A 17812-nucleotide genomic window follows, 5' to 3' on the forward strand; every position below is an offset into this window, starting at 1 on the left:
CAACAACTGTGTATATTGTGGGAGAAAGATAAGGCTTTCTGCTCCTGGAAAGATTTAAAAAGCCTCAAAAACCCTATACAGGCTCACTATGAGTTGAAACCAACTCAATGGCACTTAACAACAACAACTGTATGTTATTGTCATCTGGGATTACAGGTAATACTGAGTAATTCGAGTAAAACATTTTACAAATCCACAGAGTGCTCCGAGCCTAAATGAATGGGCTGAAAATAAATTTGGTTACTTAGCCACGTTGTTGTTGTTAGTGCCATCAGGTCGTTCCGATTCTTAGCTACCCTGTATAGGGTTTCCGAGGAGCAGCTGGTAAGCTCAAATCACTGACCTTGTGGTTCAAACTGACTTTGCAATCGAGTGCATTAATCCACAGTGCCACATCAGCACTCCCTACTTTGCCATAGTATTTGGTTTATTAAATGGTAGGCCAGGCATAGAGCTCTGTGACTCTGGTTTTTCTGGCATTAACAGAACTGTTTCATTCATTCTGACAGCTTCATTTGTATATGAGAGCCTGCCCCTCCTGGCTTTTGACTGTCTCGTAGTAATATGCATTAATTTAAAGTAAGTGACGCTAAGCTGATTACTTGTTGGGCATTTGAATTGCCTTTTCAGTGTGCTGTATAATGTAATACATGTTTTCCTCACTTATCTACTTACCAATCAACTTATTTATAGGCCATCTGTAAGATTGGTATCCGACCTCCTCTAACTTCACAAGGGGGGGAGGAAAAAAGACTCAAGGTCAACAGCCCAAGGTTGATTCCTATGAAACAGAAATCAGACCTGCCTCATCTTGACAACCTTTTTGCTAATCCTGACACCAACCATCCCTCCCACTTTGTTTGGTAATTCGTTGCAGTGACCACACAGAGCTCAGGATTATGGGGTTTATTAGGGAAGCAGCAAGTGACAATTCAGGACCAGAAATGATTCCGAACACATTTCTGTGGTTGAGCCGGCAGGCTGGCCTCTCTCTGACTCTCAGCCTCTCTCGGGCCCAGTCAGCACAGCTTCTGTCTGTCCTGCTTGAGCAAGCCTAGGGGCACCCCACTGTGTCAGTAGGGCTTGGCTTGAAGACTCAGCCCTTTAGCTTGGGGGTAGGGCGTGGGGGTGTTGTCAACAAGCTGTAAGTGATCTGATATTTATCACTTAGGACCATAGTAAAAAATCAACTGTATGAGTATTTTGCTCTCTAACGACATGCATCTGGCAATAACAGATGCCTAGGTGATAGACTAGAGGAACGCTGGCTGTGATGATCAGGATTATGTGCCAATGTGGCCATGATTCTCAGTGTTTGGCAGTTCTGTAATGACGTTGTCATCCTCCACTTGGTGGTCCAATGGGTTATCATCCATTTTTGCATGATACTAATTTTAACATAACGACCTGGTCTTTGGAATCTCACCATGAGGAGTTGGGTATACTCTAAGCACACAATATATTGTTATCTCAGTAAAATGCATTAAGATCATCTTACAAGCAACTGAATGTCTGATACTTTCTTTATAATCTTGGGGAATAAAAGGAAATCGAATGATATTTTCAGAGAGTTATAATTTTTAAGTAATGTGCTTTTTTAGATTTGTATCCATTTTAGAAGGTAAATATGAAATGATTCCTATGGTTTATGTCAGTGTTCTGATGTTGTGCTGTAGGATAAGCACTGAACTGCTAGCTGAAAGGTTGGCTTCAAACTAACCAACTGCTCCTCAGAAAATCTGTACAGGGTTGCTAGGAGTCGGGAACCAACTGAACAACAATGGTTTATACAAGTGTAATAAGTTTCTTTATCAAGGATTGTTTTGCTCTAGGCTTTTAAGATGCTGTTTTAATTGATGCTTTGAGACAGTCACTTACTTCAGAGTGTGCAGTTCACCCGAGAAGGTCGGCACTCACCCAGTGACTTGGTATTTCAGAGGAAAAGAAAGAAGAGTATGCTGGCGTCGTTCTCCGCTCACAAGTGTCAGTCCTAAGAGTGCCGTCACAATTTGTAGGAGCATTTGTTTATAGGACAGTTGGTGGTGGTGATGATGCACCGTGGAGTCGGTTCTGACTCATAACGACCCCGTTATAGGGTTTCCAAGGCTGTAAATCTTTACAGGAGCAGAAAGCCTCATCTTACTCCCACAGAGTGGCTGGTAGTTACGAACTGCTGGCCTTGAGGATAGCAGTGTGATTCATAACCACTACGCTGCTAGAACTCCTTATATATCAGTTAGGTGGCGAGTATTCTGTAATACCTGTTTTCTTGCAGCTTGTGCAAACTAACAAGGCAGTTCTGTGCAGGACCTCTTTTAACTCTTCAGTTAGAGTTCCATCCATCTGGCTCATATTACTGAGTGCTCACAGCTGTTACAGTTGTTGGGGGTACCGCAGTATTCTTTCTCATTTATGATGCATCGTTATCTTTTGAAGGGATTTGAAATGATTTTAGAGATGAGCAACATAGTCAAGAAACTTACACTAAAAATTTTAATACCTGTACCCCCTTAGAGTCCTAGTGTGGCGCTGTAGGATAAGCACTAGACTGCTAACCACAAGGTAGGCAATTCTATCCCACCAGCCGCTCCTTGGAAACCCCTTACAGGGTCGCTATGAGTTGGAACTGACTCAGTGACATTTCACAACATCAACATCTCTGTTATTCTCCCCAAATCACCCATTGCCTGTTTTCTCTTTCATAGGTTATTTCTTATGAGGATCATGGATATCCCGTATCTAAATCTGGAAGGACCAGACTGTAAGCACCTATGTGTTTTCTCATTGCATGTGCACATATGAGTGTGTGGTCTGGCAGGGATGACTGGAAAAGTATTATTTAAGAAAGAGCTTCATTCATGAATTTAAAAGTGGGAGTGGTTTTGTGGTTGATGTGGTTGTATGCTCTTGTTAACCAGAGGGGAGTGGCTTGGGCCTTGATTAGCTCATCTCTTTCTTTACATTTTCCAGTTTCTGCATGAGTTCATTTAAAAAAATATGTATCTTTTCATCATGGTTTCATTTCACTCAGAACTTCAATTTTATCATTTTCTCTAAATACTTAATAGCTTTTAAGATATGCTAGCTGCATTAGTGACTCAGTACAATTTCTGTTTCCAATTATTAGAGTTTAGTTGGCAAATTTTTATTTTTCATATAAAACCTTGGAAGGAACAGTGTTTTGGGGAGATGGTTGCTTCATATTTTCTTCTGCTTATTCTCTACTTTATCCACTCCATCTATTTTTCTTCTCCTTGGCTCTGTTTCTAGTCTTGGTGTGTTTGCCATGAAATCTGCATCCCCATCCCTTGTCTCTGTTGAATCAGTTGTGATTCCTAACCACCCATCTGCGACAGAGTAGAATTGCCCCATGGGACTTCTCAGGCTTTGATCTTTACAGAAGCAGATTGCCCAGGTCTCTAAGACAGCATTGCTGGTGGGTTTGAACCGCCAGCCTTTTAGTTAGCAGTTGAGTACTTAGCAACTGCACCACCAGGGCTCCTTAAAATAAGCTACACCAAAAAACAAACGTGTTGCTGTTGAGTGGATTCCGACTTAGAGCATCTCAATAGCAGAGGGTTGAACTGCCCCACAGTGGTCTGCCACGTCTTTATCCTGCAGAGCAGCTGGTGGGTTTGAACCACTGGTCTTTCGGTTAGCAGCCAAGAGCTTAGCCACTGTGCCACCAACCGAAGGACAACCCCACTGTCACTGAGTTGATTCCGACTCACAGTGACCCTACGTACGGTTCCCAAGATTGTAGAATTTTACAGGAACAGATAGCCTCAGCTTTCTCTGGCAGAGCAGCTGGTGGGTTTGAACCACTGACCTTTCAGTTAGCAGCCCAGCGCCTAGCCCACAGTGCCACTAGGGCTCCTTAAATAAGCTGCTTGGCTATAAAACTGGCTGGATTTTACTTGGTGGTAGTGATCTGTCAGTGACAGTGTGTGGGTGCACTTTGTTGCATTCCAGGTTAGATACATGTCACTCACAACTTCTGTTGGTGTCATTGAGTCCTTTCCAACTCACGATGGCTCTGGGTGGGTTTGAACCACCAACTTTTTGGCTACTAGTTGAGCGCTTGACCGTTGACACCGCCCAGTAGATAGCCAAGGAAGTGGAAGTTTACAGTGTTTCCATCCCTGGCTCAGTGTTGCCCAATGAAGTGACAGAGCTTACTGAAATGACAAGTTTGTGACTCTAAGGAACAGCTTCTACGGAAAACAAAACGAGGCTATTTAATTTGGACAACTCATTTGTTGTAATAAAGATACATGTAACTAGATTCACACAACAAAAGTTAACTGAAAAGAACAGCCTGGTTTTTATTTTATTTTATTTTATTTAAAACAACAACAAACAAACGATTGCCTGGTAGCTTCATGAGAAGAGAGAGGGTTTCTGCCTGAGATTGCTGAGAGTCGAACCCTAAGCATACCTGTAGGAGTTGCTGGGTTGACCTGAGACTCTGATCCTTCCCTAAGCTAGCTTGGGCATCTTATTTATCATCCCCAGACCACTGGTTCACTGGTTGAGTGACTGCATTGATTCCCTAGGGCTACCCCTCCATCCTGTGGTACCAATGGCAGCTCCACTATCCTCCAGGCTACTTTGGGAGCTGGTCTTCCCTTTTCCTAAAGAATAATACAGTTGCTGCTAAGTAGGAGCTCTGGTAGTGTAGTGGTTACAAATCGGGCTGCGAACTTTAAGGTCAGCAGTTCAAAACTACCAGCTGTTGCGTGGGAGACAGATGAGACTTTCTGCTCCCGTAAAGATTTACAGCATCGGAAACCTTGTACAGGGTCGCTATGGGTCAGAACCGACTCGCTGGCACTTAACAACAACAAAACCATGTTCCTTTGGGGGCACACATGTCAACCCACTTAGCCATCTTCAGCTATAACCTTTTCATCAAACACATCTGTCTTACAGTGCAGCCTCAGCGTGAAAATGTTCTCCACGTGACCTTCCCCAAGGAGTGGAAAACCAGCGATCTTTACCAGCTTTTCAGTGCCTTTGGTAAGTAAATCACAAGTCAGGTGGACTTGCTCAGCTTGGCTTTTCTTTTGTCCTTGGTGGACAAAGATATGCAAGGTTTTATTCTCATTTGCAGACCTTGGTGTTTTTTTTAAAGTTTTTATTGTGAATTATGTGAAAATTTTCTTGGGAGAGCATTAGCTTTACATTCATCCTATCATACATTGTTTCATTGCATGATTACAATCCCCTCCATGCATCATCAAACAACCAAAGGCTACACCCCACAAACCTGCCCCTCGGTCATCAGCACACAGCCCCTCTCCCTCTCTGGGTCTAGAGTCCCCAGCTGCTCTCCTCGTCATCGTCTCTGCCTCCATCTCTGGCATCATTGCTTCTCTGAGTAGGATCCCGCACTCTGCTCTTCTCCCTTGATGGTCCTAGGAACCTCTGCTCTTGGACTGCAAAGTCAACCATTCCCCTCCTTTTGCTACAAAATATCTACCTTTACATTTCCAACCCTCACAATCAGTCCAAATACTATTATTCACTATTGTACCACAAGAGTCTTATCCCCATCTCCCTTCATCAGCCCTGTTCAGACAGATTGGATACTACGCAGTGGAGATTCTACCTTCCTCCACAGCTGCTGGATCTAGGCTTCCTCTTGAAAGCTTGTAAGCCAGTCACTTCTCTCCTTTGTAGCCCCTCCACTTTGGGTAGCCAATGTCTAACTTGCCCACCCCTGTCTACCCTGTGTATCTAGGGGGTGAGAATGGTCCTCACTGTAAAGATTTGTTCCCTCTTTTGAGGAGCTGCATCCATAGGTTGTAGGTCAAGTTCATCAAATTGGATCAGATTACTCTTTCTTTACCTGTTCTTTCTTCTTCTAGTCAACTTCTGACCATCCAGCCATTGTAGCCAGGTCAAGTGGGTATTATCTGCAAGTGTGGGTGTTCTTGTGCATCCCTCCCTGACTTCTTACTAGCTGGATGCTTCACTCTCTGCTCTAGTCATCTGTGGCCATGTCATAGTCTCTGGGCCCAGGAGTTCCCACAGACCTTGGTTTTTTTATTTGGTATAGCACTGCCTTGGTGCTGAATAACCTGAGAAACTTTTAATGACTTTAGCAACAGGCTGCTAAGGAGCTCTGGTAGCATAGTGGTTAGGAGTCGGGCTGCTAACCTTAAGATCAGCAGTTCAAAACTACCTGCTGTTCCACAGGAGAAAGATGAGACTTTCTGCTCCCGTAAAGATTTACAGCCTCAGAAACCTTATACAGGGTTGCTATGAGTCAGAATCAACTCCATTGCACACAACCACCACCACCACCACCAACAGCAGCAGGCTACTAGTAAGCCATAGAAGTTAAGGTACAGTTACTATCACAGCTTTTACCTATGACCTGGGAACAAAGTCTAGGCTGATGAGCAATCATTTTTAAGATTAGATTCTGAGAAAATGTTTGTTTTGTAATGACTGCTGGTCTTTGTTCAAAGCTGACCAAACACAGGTTGTTTTACATCCCAGGGCTTGTGGTGTATGTGAGGTCGGACAGTCCTTCTTTTTATATCACATTAGGAGGCAATTAGGTTAATTCACACACACACATATGTATATGTATGTGTATATGTATATATATGTATGTGTGTGTGTATGTGTGTGTATGTGTATATGTATGTGTATGTGTATATGTGTGTATATGTGTATGTATATGTATGTGTGTGTATGTATGTGCATGTGTGTATGTGTATGTATGTGTATGTATATGTATGTGTGTATGTGTGTATGTGTGTGTATGTGTATGTGTGTGTATGTGTATATGTGTATGTATATGTATGTATATATATGTGTATGTGTATGTATATGTATGTATATTGCTGTTGTGAAGTGCTGTTGAGTCAGTTCCAACTCATAGCAACCTTGAATAGGGTTTCCAAGGAACAGCTAATAGGTTTGAACTGCTGACTTTATGGTTCCCAGTTCAGTGCTTATTTTGGCGCACCACACCAAGAGTCCACTGCACTTAACAACAACTACATTAAGATGCTTGGTAAAGTGGAAGGTCAGCACGAAAGAGAGAAAGACCCCCAACGAGATGGACTGGCTCAGTGGCAGCGGCAAAACAACAGTTCTGAGGTTGGCACAGGACCTGGCAGTGTTTCGGTCTGTTGTGCGTAAGGTCTCTGTGAGGTAGTATCCATTGACAGCACCTAACAACAACAAATAATTAAGAATGTGTACTATAGTCCTTAAGGAGCTCTGGTAGCGTAGTGGTTACGAATCGGGCTGCTAACCGCAAGGTCAGCAGTGCGAAACTACCAGCTGTTCCACAGGAGAAAGATGAGGCTTTCTGCTCCCGTAAAGATATACAGCCTCGGAAACCCTGTACAGGGTTGCTACGAGTTGGAACCGACTCCATGGCACATAACCAACCAACCAACTATAGTCCTTGGAGTCTTGCTGTGGCGCTGCTGGCTTAATGGGTCAGACTGCAAGGCTGATGGTTCAGGCTCACCAGCTGCTCCTCGGAAACCCAATGTAGGATCGCTATGAGTCAGAGCCAGCTTGACGGCACTTAACAACAACTACAGTTCTTAGGAGTCCTGATAGTGTAGTGGATTGTCAGCTGGGCTGCTAACTGCAAGGTTAGCAGTTCAAATCTACCAGTAACTCCGAGTAGTCATGTGTACACAAATCTAAAGATATAAAGCCTCAAAAACCTTAAACAGGGTCGCTATGAGTCAGAACCAACTTAACAGCACATAGCCACCACCACCAATGTAAGAGTCCTTAAGGAGCTCTGGTGGCATAGACTCCTATGTGCAAGGTCAATAGTTCAAGTCCACCAGACGCTCCACAGGAGAAAGATGAGGCTTCCTGCTCCGTAAAGATTTACAGGCTTGGAAACCCTGTGCAGGGTCGCTGAGTCAGAACTGACTCAAAGGCACATAACCACCACCACCACCATTACAGCCCTAAAAGCAACCACTGAAAATTAATGTAAAAAGATAGAACTTAAAAGATACTAATAAATACTGCATTAGTTTAAGATGTTTGCACAGTAATACTGCCAATGCTATTCTGATGGTGCCCATAGGAATGGCACACGAGAATACCCACCTGGCCGTTGATTCACTAACCCTGATTCAAACACATGAGAAATGTGACGTCTTTAAGGTTTTTCTATGAAGAAAGAACGTAAACAGACTTTAGGGTGGGGAAATCATCAGCTGTCAACTTTTTTCTGTGGCTAACACATTTGAGGTGTTTATTGCTTTAATGCTTAGCAATTTCCAATGTCCCAGATACAAGCCAAGACAATCTAACATATAAGTTAGCACCTACTTCCAAAGAGAAATGGAATGGAGTGACTCACTTCAGTGGCTTCATCCTTGGTAAAGTGGAGGGTCAGTGAAAAAGAGGAAACCCCCCCAATGAGATGGATTGGCACAGTAGCAGCGGCGATAGGCCTCAAGCGTACCAACAACCGTGAGGCTGGTGCAGGACGGGGCAGAGTTTGTCTCGCTTGTTCTTTGGGTTGCTATGACTCGATGGCACCTCGCAACAACGACACTGTGTATCCTCAAAGGACTAGTATGTGTATTTTGAAATACTGAGTTTATCAAAGATGATAAGGTGCTAATTCTTTAACATATAGAATAAAAAACAGATGTAAAGTAAGATTCCCATTTAAGTTAGCCTTATTTTTTAAAACTTAATTATAGAAAAGGAAATAGGAGTCCAGGTGTGTATGGCACCTTAGGATAAGCACTCGATCTCAAGGTCGGTATGAACCACAAGGTCGGTAGTCCAAACTCAGCAGCTTCTCCTCCGGAAACCTTGGAGAGGGTCACTGTGAGTCAGAATTGCCGTTAAGTACATAGCTGCTAAGTGACCAGCCATTCTGGGGCAGAAAGATGTGGTTGTCTGCTTCCGTGAAGTTTTGCAATCTTGGAAACCCTTTGCTATGAGTTAGAGATGACTCTAATGTAAGGGTATTTTTTGGAAAGATAGAAATCAGACTGGAAGGAAGTATTATGCTGTTAGCACTGAGTGTCTTAAACAGGATTGGTACTCCTCTTCCTCATACAGCTTTTCTGTATTTTCTAACATAAGCATACTTTCCCTTAAAAAAATAGAAATTAAATAACTTTGTAAATTGAAAGACTTTACTCATTTGATTTTTAGAAAAGACAGGTTTATTTCTGGAAAGTTAGCCTAACCAGTTCAGAGTCTAAGGTGGTTCCTGAAATCCTAAGCTAGCTTTTAAAAGGAAAACAAACAAACAGAAAATCTATAAACATGCATTTGAACGTCAAAGCTTGTTTCTAGTGAAAGCTTTTGCTATTGTTGCGGTTTTGCCTCTTGTATTGCTTTGCTTCTTTCATGGACTAAATTATATAGTCAGATTTTAATTGACCAAATTAAGTAAAATGCCTAAAGTGGAATTTTTTTCAGTTTAATTAAAAAATAAAAAGTTGTGTTTCTTGGGCATGGCATGTCTGTATCTTTTGTTTTCTCACCAGAGATAATAATAAAATCAGTGCCTATTTCATTGGCATGTCATGAGGATTAAACGTCGGAAGGCATATAGAACAGCATGTAGCATGTTGTAGCTCTTCAATCAATGCTGGCTATTATAATATGTCTCTTTAAAAAAAAACCCACACACACAGGTTACAGAGGTATCGAAATCACGTCATTTGGTTTGTCAAGGTGACCACTGGCATGCAGTGTAGACCTGCTCCACGGTGGTCTCAAGCATGTGACTTCTGTGGAAACATTGCCAGGCCTGTCTTCCAAGTTGTATCCCGGTGGGTTCATACCTCCAGTCTTTCAGCTAATAGTCAAGTGCTTCACTGTTTGTACCATTCAGGGATTCCAGTCAAATAATTGTGACTTTTTGTTGTTTTAAGAACATAGACAGCACACCGTTTGCCAATTCTGCCTTTTTTACACATGCATCTCAGTGACCCCTGTCACACCCATCGTGTTGTGTATCCCTTGCCTGGTTCTCTGAGTGACTTTCTTAGCTTGACGTTTTACTGTGCAGCAGAGGGGTAGAGGTGTTTCCTTCAATGGTGAAGCAAAGCCGGGGTCAGGTATTTCTAGCTGTCAGACGTTTTAGTGGAAATTCAAACAGTGATGTCTTCCAGCACTGTGTGCCCATTTTCTTTTCACTCCAGTCCTCTGTGTTTTTTCTTTCCCTGAAAAAGCTGGTAGGATCATCAAGTGTCTGTTTTCCCCCACTTCCTATTCTACTGCTCCTTTCTCTCCCGCTGACCCCCTTCGTTCTCCTCAGTGGTCCCATCTCTATTTTTTTGTTTGTGTTTAGCTTTTATTGTAGGTGGAGGTCCTGTTTTTAAACTCTATTGTTTTTGGAGGAACCTTGGCGGCTGTAACTGAAAGGTTGGGGGTTCATATCTACCGGATGCTCAGGAGAAAGATGTGATTGTTTACTTCTGCAGTGATGGTTGTTAGGTGCCGTTGAGTTAGTTCTCACTCATAGAAACCTTATGCTCACCAGAACGAAACACTGCCCGCTCCTGCACCATCCTTACAGTCGGTGCTGTGTTTCAGCGCATTGCTATAACCACTGTGCCCGTCTATCTTGCTGGGGGTCTTCCTCTTTTTTGCTCACCCCTCTACTTTACCAGACATGATGTCCTCTCTCCAGGGACTGGTTTCAAGTGATAACATGTTCGAAGGATGTGAGACCAAGGCTAGCCATCTTTGCTTCTAAGGAGTATTCTAACTGGACTTTGTTTTTCTGAAAGCCCATGGTGTGTTCAGTATTCTTTGCCAACACCGTAATTCAGAGGCACTTAATCTCCTTTGGCTTTCCATATTCATTATCTAACTTTAGCATACATATGAATCAATTGAAAATAACTTGGTTTGGGTCAAAGTGGCATCTTTGCTTTCTAATACTCTAGAGAGAGAAGTCTTTTGCAGTAGATTTGATTTCTTGGTTGCCGCTTCTGTGGCTGTGGAGTGTAGATCCAAGTAAAACGAAATCCTTGACAATGTCAGTCTTGTCTTTGCTTATCATGATGGTGCCTGTTGGTCGAGGTTTGAGGATTTTTCTGATCTGTAGTTTTTGATCTTCATCTGTAAGTGCTTCAAGTCCTCTTTGCTTTCAGCAAGCATATTGCAGATTATTGATGAGCCTTCCTCCAATCCTGATGCTACAGTCTGCATTCAGACCAGTTCCTCGGATTGTCTGTTCAGCGTACACGTTGAATGAATATGGTAGAAGGGATACAACCTTGATGCACACCCTTCCCGAGTTTAAACTTCAAGATTTCAGCATTGGAAACTCTGTGGAACAGCTCTACTCTGCCCTGTAGGGGGCGCTAGGAGCCAGAATGGACTCCACAGCAATGGGACACTCTTTTTTCCTGGTTTTCTTTCCCGTAGTAATCTTCTTAGGTCTTCTCTCACCAGCTGCTTTTTCTTGTCCCCCACTTTTACTGCCTACTTCCTCTACCCAGCCGTGATATAAGAATTTTTTTTTTTTATTACTTGCTGTATTTATTTATTGATTTGTTTCATGTCCCTCATTCTTAATTTTAAAAGTTTCTGTCTCTGAAGAGAAAATTGCTGTGTGTTTGGACTTCTGTCATCTCTGATTTTTGTTAGTGACCTTGATTTAAAATAAAGAATTCTGCAGCCCGGGCATAAGATTGAATTGAATGGTATAATGCCCTAGGATTTAATCTGGAAAAGATTTCCTTTTTGTGTGTTTGTTTTTAAATATACTTTGTTGCTATTATTAAGAATATACACACCAAAACTTAATACCGCTTCATTGTTTTGTTTTTAAAACAAGTTGCTCATAGCTTTATTCCCTCTTTTAGGAGTTTCGTTGTTAATCAGTTCTGACTCATAGCAACCCAGTATACGATTTCCACAGAGCAACTGGTGGCTTTGAACTGCCAACCTTGCAGTTAGCAGTTCAGTGCTTATCCTCCCATGGCATACCAGGACTCCTTTAGGAGCCTTGTTGTTAAGTGCTGTCGAGTCAGTTCCGACTCCTAGTGACCCTGTATAGGAATGGCTCGTGGGTTTGAACCACTGACCTTGCAGTTAGTAGTCTAGTGCTTATCCTACAGCACCATACCAGGACTCCATAGGAGTCCTGGCGGTGATTGAAGAATTAATCTGTGAACTGAAAGGTGTGTGGTTGACCTCACCAGCCACCCTGCTGGGAGTAAAGTCATAGCAGTCTGCTTGACTTCAGGGTCACTATGAGTTGGAATCAAACATCTTCAGAACAAGTTTTCTTCCCCCTTTTATTATACCCCACTCCCCTAACTGAGTTTGTCTCTTTTCCTGAAGATTGGAGCTATGTACCAGCTGTGGTAGATTGAAGTTTCAGCGGGCTAGCTCTCCACAGTACCGAGATCCTGATCAGATTGTAAACCAGCACCTCATCCCTCTTTAAAGTATAGCCCAGACTAATAACAATGTGTCAGAGATGCAAATTCAGTACGACAGCCGTGTAAGTGGTCAGCTGTTCACTTGACTCCTGATTCATTCTTACAGGTAACATTCAGATCTCCTGGATCGATGACACATCAGCATTTGTCTCTCTTGGCCAGCCTGACCAAGTACAGATTGGTAAGTGTTGTGGACATTTATTTTACATGTTGACCAAAAAGTTAGCTTCCGGTTTTCTTTTGTTTTTGTTTTAAGGTGATCTTTAAAGTAAAGGAAATAGACCATTAGTATCATGTATAGATAAGGAAAAGAAGAATAATTTGTTGGTTTATTAGATACCTACTTAAATATTTTTTCACTTCATTCTATTCCTTTTTCAGTGCCCATTTTCTTAAAACAAGGTACAGAGTGGCCCAGTTTAAGCCTTATTCTGAGACTTAGAAGTGTAGCTTGTTGAGAGGAATGAAAAACACCAAAAATGTCTGCCTTGAACTGCTGCACATCTCTGAGCTTCCTCTGTTTATTTATAACTTGTCCTACTGATAGTTGTGTGACCTTGGGCAAGTTACTTACCCTTGTTACGCTTCAGATTTGCTCTATGAATTGGAGATAGTAGTACTGACTGACTTTCTAGGATTGTGAGGGTCACACGAGATCACTTGAGGTTAATAAAGGCTGGCACTGCTTTAAATTTGTATTGTTTATTAAATACTAATAGAGTTCCATGACTCCAGGAGTAGTGTTGGGTGTAAGATGTGATGCTGTTGCTTACGAAATCCATCACTTTTTGCATAGAATTGTTTCTGCTACGGTGATCCATCCCCATACGGTTCCCAGAAATGGCAGCTTAGATTATCTAGATGCTAATGCGGTCAAATGATTAGGAAGCTAAAGGTACTAACAATCGGCAGGCCAGGCTTTTGAGGTTAAGATAATGAGTCATCCATGTGGTTTAAGGAATCCTGAACTTGAATTCCAGTCTCCAGTCTTCCCACGTGTGAGTTTGAGCAAGTTACTACTCAGTGTCCGCATGTCCACTTTCCACGAGGACCATGCTGGGGTGATGTTGCAGCATACCAGTGGGATGGAACTGGGATGCAGGCTTTGACCCAAGACTGCTCTAGGGACTGACTTTGGCTCCACCATTTGTCTGCCATGTCTGTGTGTGGGGGTTACATTAACTTCTGAGCCTCGGGTTCCTCAGTTGTAAGCAGGAGATGCTAATAATTGCTTTGCGGGATCGCTGTGAGAATTAAATGGGACCATAACCTTAAGTTCCCCATACAGAGACTGCACTCCACAGTCAGTTCTTGATAAATGGGGGTTGTTGTTATTAAGTGCTTATAGGGTTTCCTAGAAGCGGCTGGTGGATTTGAACCATCAACTTTGTAGTTAGCAGTCCCATGCTTATCCTAGTGCCACATCAGGACAAATAGGTGATTTTTTAAAGGTCAGTATGGCCTCCTTTGCTGTGAATAGTAAAAATGAGAATGTGTAAAGGGGCTCTGAAATCTTACAAAATGCTGGTTAGTGGTATGTATGTATTTGAAAATACAAGTGGAAGTCTTATTTATGTATATTGGATCTTAAAATTCCTTTCCATGTTTCTTTTATACCATATTTGAAGTCCAATAATGTTCGTTCCTTGACTTCTGATTCAAAGATTTGTCAAAGAGTAGTTTTTAAGTAAGTATTTTATTCAGTGATGACTGGAATCAGGAAGTTAGAATTGTTTTCAGAAACACATGTAGCCACAGAAGCACTCCATTGTCCTTGGGTGATGCCCATTAGTGTTGCCTCCCTGAGGGTAAGAATGAGTTTTCTTCTGCTGATAGAACCCTTCTCTAATGTTTGGCACATTCTGTGCTTGAGTACGTAAGTGTGTCTTGGAATAGGTAACTTGAAGAATAGGCCAACATCAAACTGACCCTTTTACCTGTTTTCTCCTAAATTAAGACGTAGATGTTATGTGGTTCTTGTTGTTATGTGCTCTTGAGTCCGTTCTGGCTCATAGCAACCCTGTCTAGGGTTTCCAAGGAGTGGCTGGTGAGTTTGAGCCACCAATTTTGCAGTTAGCTGTCTAGTGCTTATCCTACAGCACCACACCAGGATTCCATGTTACGTGGTGAGGTGCCATCTAGTTAGTTGAGACTTACAGTGACCCTATGTACAGCAGAATCAGATGTTGCTGAGCCTGCACCGCCTTCACAGTCATTGCGTGCTTGAGCTCATCTTTGCATCTACTGAGATTGGTCCCTCCTTATAACATGCCCAAAGTTAGGGAAACAAAGCCTCACCATCCTTATTTCTAAGGAACATTCTGGCACTTCTTGCAAGACAGATTTGTTCATTCTTCTGACAGTCCATGTTATATTTTCCGCCAATACCATAATTCAAATGCATCAATTCTTCAGTCTTCTTTTCTTCAAGAAGTTGAACACCTGAGACTATGACCCTTCGTCTCTCCCTTCAAGCCTGAAACTGAACTCACCTCCGTGGCTCAACTTTCAGCCAAACAACAGATGGGTCAAATGAGATGAACTATACATGCTCCTTAGGGAGACAGATACAGATACAGAACAAGCAACCATTCGAGATCAAAAGGGCAACATTTGATTTGATGAATCTGGCCATTTGCACATCCTGTGCCTTCGCCCATAGTGTTTCCTTGATCAGAACCCATCTTTTACTTAACTGTCTTCTTTCGTCTTCCAGGGTTTGCCTATGCCTTACCCCCTTTCTCATTTCAACTTACACGTCAGTTTCTCTGGTTGTCTTCTCTGCCTCCTGTTGTAGGGGATAAGATCCCATTTTCTTTGCTTACATGGCATCTTTTACATTCAGTTTGTCTTCCGACGTAGACTGTCAACTCTTGCAGACAGGGACCACATCTCCTGTGTTCACCATTGTGTTTTCAGCACCTAGACTAGTAGTGTCTGGTATTACTAAGTATCTGTTAAATATTTATTGAATTTAAAAAATGATTTGCTTGGTACTGTGAGTTAGAAATGCCTTTTGTCTTGTGATGGATTTGTCTAATGTCTCAGTCTTTCTCTGTCATTTCTAAATTTTGCAGATGGTCCATTGAAAGGCAAAGTAAAATTTCTGTTTTGTAGTGGTCACTCTAATGATGAAAGCAACCCAGGATGATGGGTTAGGATAATGTGCTGCAAGTCCTGTTTACATTTTCTTACACAGATTATGTATTCATTTCAGCAGCAACAGAGGGCTTGTTAGATCAATAATATAACATTGAAAAATCATTAAATGCCTATTTATATAGCAGCTCATAATGGCTTCTTTGGTTCTGTTACAAATTATCTTTTATTTACATTTAAGGATTTGGTTTTGAACTGACACTTAACTTTTTTTTGATAATGTTGAGCTCCGTCAATACTTTTCTAAAGGCATTTTGACATCTTGAGTACGTAGGTTCTGTTTTTAAAATGAGAAACCTTCTTATTCTAATTATTAAGATCTGTCTTCAAAGCACCACTTGGTTTGGCTTGGTAGCTGTTGTAAAGTGTTTGCTGCTGCTACAGAGATGAGGGTCCCATGGTGTCTGTAGAATGTTCAGATAAGCCCTACAAGGAATATAGGTAATATTCTTCCCTCCCCGACTCTTCACTTGGATAGTACACGGTCACACTGGGACTAGATGCTATGGAACAGACCACTTAGCATAACTGCTGTTGGTTGGTTGGTTATGTGCCATGGAGTCGGTTCCGACTAAGCGAGCCTGTATCAGGGTTTCTGAAGCTGTAAATCTTTACGGGAACAGAAAGCCTCATCTTTCTCCCGTGGAACAGTTGGTAGTTTCGAACTGCTGACCTTGAGGTTAGCAACCCAACTTGTAACCACTCTGCTACAAGTGCTCCTTAGCCATCACTGTTAGAGTCTTGAAGTAGTCATGTAAGAAATCGCCATTAGTGGTCAAATCCAAGCAAATCATTCATGTTTAGTAATTTCCTATTTCTGATGAAGTTTTGTTAAATGGGAGAAAGAGCTCTACAATATTTCAAGTAGGAGAACTTTATAATCATATTCTTAGTACTTGGGCATTGTCTATTGATTATCATTTTAGGATATTATTTCTCTGCCTATAATTTTTGTAAAAATGGCTTAAAATTTTTTAATTTGGGAGCTGGATTTTGGATCCTATGTGAATAGTACACGAAATTTTTAAAATCAGAGATTGTAAAAGGCACTTTAGAAGAGATCGAAGGAAACCTACTGTTTTAGTAAATCTAGCTCCAGTCTCTGTAGTTACAGAGTTCATCTGCCACTCCCAGAGCTGGTTCAGGATAATTTCTTGAGATGGGTGAAGAGCCTTGGCCTCACCCCAGTCCACAGTAGGAGTATGCTTGTATTAAATTACACTTTTTAAAAGCACAGCTTTCCATAGCGCTGAGCAGATTCACATAAGCATTGTGGATACAACTCGGCTGCGATGATTGTTCTGCACAGAATTTGCTAAAAGACTGCCTGTAACTCCCAGCCGTTCCTGTGTTGTTTATTACCCTTAGATTGTTTGCAGACTCGGTAGTGATAGCTCATTCCTGATACTGCTGATTTGGAGGCTCTTGTTCCTTGATTACTCTAGCCAAATCTGTCCGGCATTCCAAAGAACCAGCTTTTGGCATAATTAGTTTTTCTGTATTGCTTGCTCTGTTTTCTAGTTTGTTGCTTTTTATCCTTTTTACAATGCTTTAAAAATTTCAGCCTGACTTCCTAGAGATTGCCCCTGGGTCAGCATAGCTTGGTGGTCAGCCAGTGATTGGTCAGATGGAAATGTTATACCAGCTGGGTTGGGGCGTATACTCAAAGTTCCAGCAGTTTATAGATCTGCCCCAGGTTTTGCTTTCTGCTGGGCCTTCTCATCTCCCCTGCGGGTCCATAAAGCCTCATGCTCATGTAGGTAAATAGGTATGAAGACTCTCTCTGGGTCATTGATTTTGGCCTTTTTTTTTTTTCATTTTCTAATATAAATTATTTTGTTAACAATTATTTTAATGCATTGCACAGATTGTATGTTGCATTTTCGTTATCACTCTGTTAGAAAAATGTTCTAATTTCCATGGATTATTTAAAAGAAGTGTGCTGTTCAGTCTCCAAATGTTTAGAATTTTCCTAGATCTCTTGATGTTAATTCCAAATTTAGTTCTGCTGTGATTAGAGATTTGAATATAATTTCAGTTCTTTTAAATGTAGTGGAACTTGCTTTTGGGCCCAGCATAATGTTTGTTTTGCTAAATACAACTTATATTCCATTCACTTGAAAAAATACAAATTTTATATAGTATGTGGTTTGATGTGTAAGTTTCAGTTAGTATTCAATTAGTTCAGATACTTAATGGCTTTACTGATTTTCTTATCTGTATCAGTTTTT

The 17812-nt window shown here is 41.7% G+C and overlaps 1 protein-coding gene across 1 annotated transcript in view; it reads left to right on the forward strand.

Moving 5' to 3' along the window:
* Positions 1–17812, forward strand: part of PARN (poly(A)-specific ribonuclease) — a 169363-nt gene that overhangs the window by 54575 nt on the left and 96976 nt on the right. Inside the window, exons 19-21 of the mRNA XM_006867239.1 lie at positions 2706–2761; positions 4933–5019; positions 12529–12603. Of these exons, the coding sequence (XP_006867301.1) occupies positions 2706–2761; positions 4933–5019; positions 12529–12603 (218 nt within the window). The remainder of the gene's footprint in view (positions 1–2705; positions 2762–4932; positions 5020–12528; positions 12604–17812) is intronic.

Source organism: Chrysochloris asiatica, unplaced genomic scaffold, assembly GCF_000296735.1.
Source record: "Chrysochloris asiatica unplaced genomic scaffold, ChrAsi1.0 scaffold00102, whole genome shotgun sequence".
Classification (NCBI taxonomy): Eukaryota; Metazoa; Chordata; class Mammalia; order Afrosoricida; family Chrysochloridae; genus Chrysochloris; species Chrysochloris asiatica.